The sequence below is a fragment of the Oculina patagonica genome, chromosome 6 (genome assembly GCF_052425735.1).
Source record: "Oculina patagonica isolate OP01 chromosome 6, crgOcupat, whole genome shotgun sequence".
Lineage (NCBI taxonomy): Eukaryota > Metazoa > Cnidaria > Anthozoa > Scleractinia > Oculinidae > Oculina > Oculina patagonica.
The window spans coordinates 32484495-32492299 of NC_135763.1; the positions used below are offsets into that span (position 1 = coordinate 32484495).

Sequence of the window (7805 nt, forward strand, 5' to 3'; positions counted from 1 at the left end):
TGTAATACGATAACTTGGGAACAGTCGGGGAAAAACATTTTAATGCGGCGGGATCGGGATGACGCGTCCGAAGCGAGCGGGATGACGGGAAAGAGGAAAAAATGGTGGCGGGAAGCGGGAATTGCAAACCCTATGTTAGACCCTCACAAAACTGTTAAGCTTTATTTCATTTCCTGATGTGTACAATGTCTTCATGTGATACCACAGTAACAAAAATCATTGTCTTTGTTACGAATGGATTCGGTTTGGTGAAGTAAACGTTTCTCGCCAGACTGAACGCAGGATTCTCGGTAACACAACAATTTTACTCAATTCCAGCTTAACATGTCGCACCCTTCGACAATCAACTCAAAACACTTCTCGTCTGAAGTTCTTCTCGGAAAGTCTCTATCACGTGGCCTAAGCGAAAGTCTAAAAATAAACATCCTCGTGGGAAAATACGTCACATGGACAATGTCACAAACAATGTCACGCTCAGTTTCGGAAGTAACACAATTTTTTGTAACAGTCTTGCTATGAACGTACTCCTGCGTCACTTACTTGTCCTGCTGAAACAATCACAGCAAAAAGGAACAGCCCAAGGCTCTGCGTAAAAAACTTTAAAATTTTGTTTCATGGTTTATTTAATTTGCTGACGTGTACAAGGTCTCCACGTGATAGGACAGTAACGAAATTCATTGCCTTGCTATGAACGCACTTCTACGTCTCTCACTTGTCCTACTGAAACAATAATAAAGACTCAATGAATAGCCCAAGGCTCTGCGTACAAAATTGTAAAGCTTAATTTCAAATCCTGACGCGTACAAGGTCTGCAAGTGATACAACAGTAACAAATATTATTGCTTTGCTAAGTTACTTCTATACGTCACTCATGAGCACTTGTTCTACTGAAACAATCACAGCAATAATGAAAGCTAAAGTTCTGCGTACAAAGCTGTAAAGTTTTGTTTTAAAATACGTTTATAGCTCATCCTTTGGTGTCTTCTCTTGTTTCTTCTTTTTCTCCGTTTTCTCCAACTCTAGTACTTTAGGGACAACTTCATTCCAGAATGCCACCTTCTCTGCTTGGTATCTACTCTCCACCCTCGGTTGCACATCGAGGACGAGATATTCCTGCTCCTGTTCTGTAAACTTGGGCCACGTGACTGGAGAAGGACCAGAATCGGGTGGATTTGGAGACCTGACAGACGGAATCAATAAAAAGGTGTTTAAATGCCGAATGGTTCTCTTGAATTAATATACAATAAGCTTAGCACCGTAGTTCTTTGGCCGACTTGTCCGTGAGGTAAAGTTTGTCAAATTGTCAAATTTTTGGGTGCCTTAAGGCAACAGGTATAACGGCGAAACGTCCCCAGTTGTCAGAACAGTCCACATAGACCCTGCAAATTAACAACGTACCAGATGGTTCTTAGGCCTAATTTCTACTTTGCTACTTTGCTTCTACCTGCAAGTTACAAAGTAGTTCACCTGCAGAAGAATGCACTGTAGGCACTGTTTGCCCTTGGACGTTATATTTTTCAGCCAAAAGAAGGGTTATGAGTCCACTACCCCAGATTTGCAGTGGGCCATTACAGATAACCGTCATTACAGTGTCCTTCCCAAAAAATATTTTACTAGGACTATGGCTAGGTTCGAGGGTCGCGACTTCTCACATTACCTAAATATATAAACGCTTAGTATTGTCACAAACTCCAATCACGTTCTTACCCGTATTTGGCAAAGTCCGTCCACAGTTTCATGATATGTAAACTCAGCCCCTTTTCTATCTCTGAGTACTTTTTTACCATCATATTAAGGAATGAGTCAGATATATTCTTGAAAGGTGAACCAAACACAAATCCGTTTTCCATATCATGCACCACGCCCATCCAGTCAGGCACAAGTGTATGTACCGGTCTGTGATCGAACACATAAACGTAGGGTGCTCGTTCTCCCTGTTAAAATATCAAAGAAAAAGCGAACTTGTGATTATTACATAGTATTAAACGACTGCTCTCTTTTCGATGTAGCAGTGCGTGTGCTACTGGATCTCGAGTCAATAGATTACCGGGCCACAGTAGTAAAATTGTCCATAAACACGAAGGACTAGCCTCGTGTCCCTAGACCAAATGTACGCAAAAATCGCAAAGGGACCAGTGAAATCATAGAATACTGACACAGAGAGAGACCCTGGAAACCAGTCTGGATAGGTAGGTGTTTACAGGTAAGAGGTATTCAGCAATTTCGCTAAGAAAGCGATCTTATGTAAAAAAAAAAACCGACGTGCAGGCTTCATCGCATGCACCTTAATATAATATTCACCTTATAGGCTTCATCGCACCTTAATATTCCCCTTTAATATTCGAAAGGTTAACCTCAGAAATTCCGTACGGATTTTTATAATGGATTAATTATCGTTATATACACATAGCAAAGAATGTGCTTTGTATGGGTTTTTATCAACTCGTTGCAAAACTTCGGGAAAATTCAATGGTTCGTTGCGCTCACTCGTTCGTTTTCCGAAGTTTTGCAACGAGTGAATAAAAACCCGTGCAAGCAAAGCACTTTCTTAAAAAGACATCTTTATTAATGTCAACTAAATTCTTACCGTTGCCAAAGCTTTGGCCTCGAGCAAGGCGGGTGCAACAAAATCTGCATGACTAGCAATGTCCATAAACGACTGGCGAACGGCGATCTTGTCGTTAGGGTCTGCATGGTTCGTGTACTCAAGAAAAATCGTTTCTTCGAGAACCTTGCTTTTCTCTCGAGCATACGTCAAACCGCCACTTTTTAGGAAAGACTCCAACATTTTTGGTTCCATGCCGTCTTTGAGAAGGTCAAGCATAACTAATGCGAACATGGCACCTTCGTTGGAGTTAAAACCAGTAATAACATCAACATCACGGTGGAACTGACCTGATTTGAACAGGGTTTCTGGAAGGTCTGGTAAAAAGTTGCCATCTACAGTGGGCGCCACTATATCTTGTGAGCCTCCGTAGTTAGGATACGTCAACTTGCGTTGTACCGTCAGAATCTCCTCGGCAGTCTTTCCACGGACGCATTCTACATGATCTGGTCCCAAACTACAGTTTGTAAGCTTGGCAAACAGTTCTAACTGCTCGGTGTTAGTAACTTTTCCACCGAAGAAAGGGGTCGAGGATGTACCGCTCTGCATGATGGCTCTGTGAAACAAACCTTTGGACAATGGCGAGATCAAATGAAGAGAAACGCTCATTCCTCCTGCGCTTTCACCAAATATGGTCACTCTGCTGGGATCGCCGCCAAAGCTTGCAATGTTGTCTTGAACCCACTTGAATGCTAGCACCTGCATAAGAAATGGTCAAACAATTCAAATTTATCATTCGGTTAATTACTTCAATTCTTTGCAATTGATGATCGGGTAATCGATAAGTAGTTCATAAGTAAACAATAACATAAATGAATAGTCGTTGAAATTATTGATAATTTGCTCAAAAACAATGTTCAAAATGTTGGCGAGCAGAGAGCGATAGCATACAAAGAAAATGTATTTGTCCTTTGGCTAGACCGCATTGAAGGCCTGGCCAAACGGATACGCCAATTAACGAAAGTTTTCAACTTGCAACCACTTGCGTCTGTTTATTTTCAGTTCCGTTAAGTCAGGACTTGCATGCACTTGCATGCACTTGGGTTGACTTGCGATGATTTGCGTTCACGTTGTTCGAGATCAAATATGCACGCAAGTCAACGCACGTTTTTCACCGTTTGGCCACCCAACGCCCAAGTCAACGCAAGTCTTGCTGTTTACTTCAAGTACTGAATTGCAGCGCGCGCAATAGCACTCAAGCGGCTTTTTTGACAACTTGCGCGCACTTACGAGTAATCTTGCGAGTCGTTTCGCAAGCCAACGCAAGTCTGTGCGCAAGTTCAACTTGCGACTACTTGCGTCCACTTGCGTTACCGCTACCGTTTGGCCAGAGGTTAATGGTGGGGCACTTGAGTTCGGAAATACTTCGCGTAGCTCATTGTTGGTGATAATCCATGCCTAATCAGCTCTTTACTCATTGATTATCCCTTCTACTTAAAGGGGCTACGTCACAGACAACTCAACTTGAAAAAATTGGCATATTTTTTCAAGTTTGTTGCTCATAATTCGTCTTAATCTTCGTCAGTTGAAACCATCCTTGCTTATTTTTGGAGTTTTGTCTCTCCGTTGGTCTTTTTCTATTTTGGAAAACTGTTATCTTGAGGATTCCTTCGATTTAAAAGCAATCAGAAAAATCATGACTTCAAATGCCGTGGCATAGTTCCTTTAGTTGTCGATTTTCTTTCGTCTGGTAAATAGATTACTTTATCGTTACAGTCTGCAGCAACGTACCTGATCCAACATCCCATAATTTCCTTTATAATCAGTGTCAGGAATATTTAAGAAGCCAAGTACCCCCAGACGATAGTTGATTGTAACAACGATGACGTCATTGAAGGCCGCCAACACCCCACCAGGATAAGCTATAGAACTGCCCAAAGTGAATCCACCGCCATGAATAAACACCATCACTGCCAGCTTGTCATCGGATTTAACAGATGGGACAAACACATTGAGAGAAAGACAATCCTCACTGATATCCCCTACAAAAACAAAAGAAATGAATTTCTTCCGTTGCATGTTTTTCGTTTTTCACGAAATATATCAAACACGAGAGGCAGATTTTCATCGGGATATCCAAACACCGAGAAGAGAGTTAAAAATACGACGCTCAGCGGAGTATTTGTGATGAAATTCGAGATGTTTGGATAGCGGATGAAATACTTTTTCGAATGTTTGATATATCTTCTGAATCTTCTTAGGAGTAAACGGAAAAGTACAATCGTAAATATCTATGCTAACTAAGACCGGGTATCCAAACCTCCTTCACGGTTGTGATTTTTTTTTTTGTTTTCACTTGATGAATTAATATTGAGTTTGAGAAATAAAGATGTAGCACTGAGGTTGCTTTTGCAATGATAACAAACATGAGCTGTGTAAAGCTTAACAAACAAAATGGCACTACAAGGTGTTTTCATTTTTCCAGTTTAGTCAGAAGAAAAAAAAACTACGCCATGCACGATAGATATCATGAAATTGAATCATGTTCCTGGGGCAACCAGAAGAAATTGAATCCAGAAACGTTACCTTGGATTTCCTTTTAATCCAGCTGCTTTATTTGACTTATTTCTGTACAACCGCGAAGGCCAGTCTTATATTTTTACCTAACTTTTTCTTTATTCCCAAACGTTCATTATTTGCATTGGAACGGCTAACTTCTAATACTTTATTATCCAAATTCAAGCAAGCCTGCCATTGCATGCAGAAACTTAACAACACATTAACAGCACAGTAGTAGCCACACAACGTTTCTCTGATAACATAATCGCTGGCAAGATGTCTCTGAAAATACGTCACATTCTCCCATCAGGGACTGTTTCAGAGGTATGAGTATAGCACAGGATACTAGTCCTTCTCCTTGTTAATAATGGCGAGGCCCGGCCATTTGGCGGAGGGGGGTGGGGGAGAGATCAGCTTCACCTCTACAATATGCGCATTAAAGGGACTATGTCACGGATTTTAACATATTTTTGTACAGCCCAAATTTGTATATGTGTCGTAAGAAACTTTAAACAATCTGGTCTTTTTTTTTTTTTTTTTTTAAAATTTTTCCATTTTTTTTTTTTTTTCCCCCCCCCCGCTTAAAAAAAAAACGATGTTTTTATTTTCATGGTTAAATTTGCCTACCACTTATTTAAGAACAGTTTGGACCAAAAAAAAAATGCGAAATCCCCGTGGCATAGTCAATTTAAACAATAAGATGTAATTTCGGTGGGAAGATATCTACAACTTAGTACATGTACTTATAACTGCCTCCATCTAATTTTGCTTTCAGTTAAAAAGTGCCTTGGCTTATTTTCTAGAGAAGATGGAGGGGTTGGGGAGCTTATTAGTAACGGTAGCAGTGGGGAAGGGGTCTTTTACAGAAGAGTCTCAAGTTTGCGTGACAGTACTCCTTGAAAAGTTCAGTTCTGTTTTTACCCAGTTTCTGCTGGTAGTAGTTAGACCCTGAGATGATAAAACAACAATTACGACAGTGAACTTTTTAGCGGGAAACGACGAAGAAAAGTTGACAAAAAAAGTTTAATAAAAGTAAACTTGTTTCTTCAATCTTCGTCACGCTACACGCATATTGTAAACAAAACGCTTTTGCCTGTCTTTTATATCTTAACCAAGAATACATTATTTCAAATAAAATAATAAAGGAATACGAATGATAAAAACACACCAAACTAGAATGAAAGGAACACTTTCTCAACGAAAACAATTAGTGCTGTGGTATGTCAATGCAGCATTTGATGAAATATTGGCTTTTAATACTTCATCACTGCGTATAAATTTGATTTCTAAGCTAGGTCAGCTGAAAAAGCATTTTTACTCAGAATCTAATTTAACTGTAAAAACCAACTAGGGACATATATCGATTTTTGCAAATGAAATAGTACTAATGCCTGCAAACCTAATATTTATATATTTCAGTATTTTTCTTTGAAATATTTGCAGATTTACAAACGTGACAAGAAACACATAGTATAAATAGACATGATGAACCTCTTTGTTATTACATGCCACGCACAATATTTACCATATCATATTTGGCACTTTTATCTCCCCACATTGTATTTTTCATTATTTTGTTTTGATATGTTGCTCAAGCGTTTGTCGTTTCTCCGTTGTTTACTCTGTGTAGGAAGAGTAAATTGACGTATTTTTTTTAATATTATTACGTCAATTCGAAGAGGGCGAATAGATCGATTCGAAGCAGGGTTTGAAAGAGGGGGCCGGGGGAGTGTAAGTACTGTATACCAATATACCCAGTATAGATCAGTATACTCAAAATTTCCCCTCAAAATCGTGACAAATACCAAAATTTGGGAAAACAAAGTTTCCTTTATACCCATAAAAGGCCCAAGTTTAGCATAAAAATACTTTATAACCTATTTTAAAATCCCTCTGTATATCGTGTTGCACTCTAGATATATCAAGGCCCCGAATTTGAATTTTAACCCCCAGGTGGCAGGGTAAAAATTATTACGTTGTCATGTGCTTACCTGACTGAACATCTATCCCAGGAAAAGGCATTGGATTCTGCGGACACGAGGCTCCATACACTGTAGCGTGTTTTATTCCAGACCAAGGCTTGACGGGCTTTGGAGCTGCAAACCTCAATTCTCCGACCGGAGGTGCAGCATACGGAATACCAAGATACTCGTGCACTGCTTTGCCGTGTGGAAGAGTCTCAATCTTGCCAACGACTTCACCAGACTCGATCTGTATGACGGGAGAACGTTGGTTTTCGTCTAGTTCAGCTCGGGTTAAATTAATACATGCATAAAGGACAGCACAGGCCACGCTTATACACAAAAAGGAAGGTAACTTCATGTCGAAGGGTGGTTTGCTTTTGCTCGGTGCTGTTTCGCTGTTCTAAAGTGTTTGCCAAAGCGACCGCGCTAATAGTGAAGCCTGGGGCTATTTTTATAAGGATTTACGTCACGCGACTTTTCTACTGGTGACATCACCCTATTTTATGTTATCCTGAATATTAGTGGCCAGCTTCGCGTGTAACGCAAGGTGTGATCCGCACATGTACAAGGCTTACAAAAGAAATATCATAGCTTGATTATGGAGGCACTTCTTCGTTACTCACTTATCTCAGTTGTGGTATGTTTTCTTGTTGTCGGGCCGCAAATAACCCAAGCCGAACAAGACGAATCAGCACCAGCACCTGCTCCAACCGTGGAGACCGAGGCTGAAGCAGTCG

The 7805-nt window shown here is 40.2% G+C and overlaps 1 protein-coding gene across 1 annotated transcript; it reads right to left on the reverse strand.

Annotated features, from left to right (window-relative positions):
- Positions 1-274: 274 nt before the first annotated feature.
- Positions 275-7529, reverse strand: LOC144656403 (cholinesterase-like). The gene is made up of 5 exons (XM_078516626.1): positions 7096-7529; positions 4337-4587; positions 2588-3304; positions 1708-1934; positions 275-1180 (listed from the first exon to the last, which is right to left on the reverse strand). Exons 1-5 carry the CDS (start codon positions 7424-7426, stop codon positions 961-963), a joined length of 1746 nt encoding a protein of 581 aa, XP_078372752.1. The 5' UTR covers positions 7427-7529; the 3' UTR covers positions 275-960.
- Positions 7530-7805: the final 276 nt, after the last annotated feature.

Bases quoted from the DNA above. Each gene is read 5' to 3' on its own strand.
- LOC144656403 (XM_078516626.1), bottom strand. From the start codon at position 7,426: ATGAAGTTACCTTCCTTTTTGTGTATAAGCGTGGCCTGTGCTGTCCTT. The intron at 4,588-7,095 runs GTAAGCACATGA...TTGTTTTTGTAG, and splicing joins TGGGATAGATGTTCAGTCAG to GGGATATCAGTGAGGATTGT. The intron at 1,935-2,587 runs GTAAGAATTTAG...ATATTTTAACAG, and splicing joins AGGCCAAAGCTTTGGCAACG to GGAGAACGAGCACCCTACGT.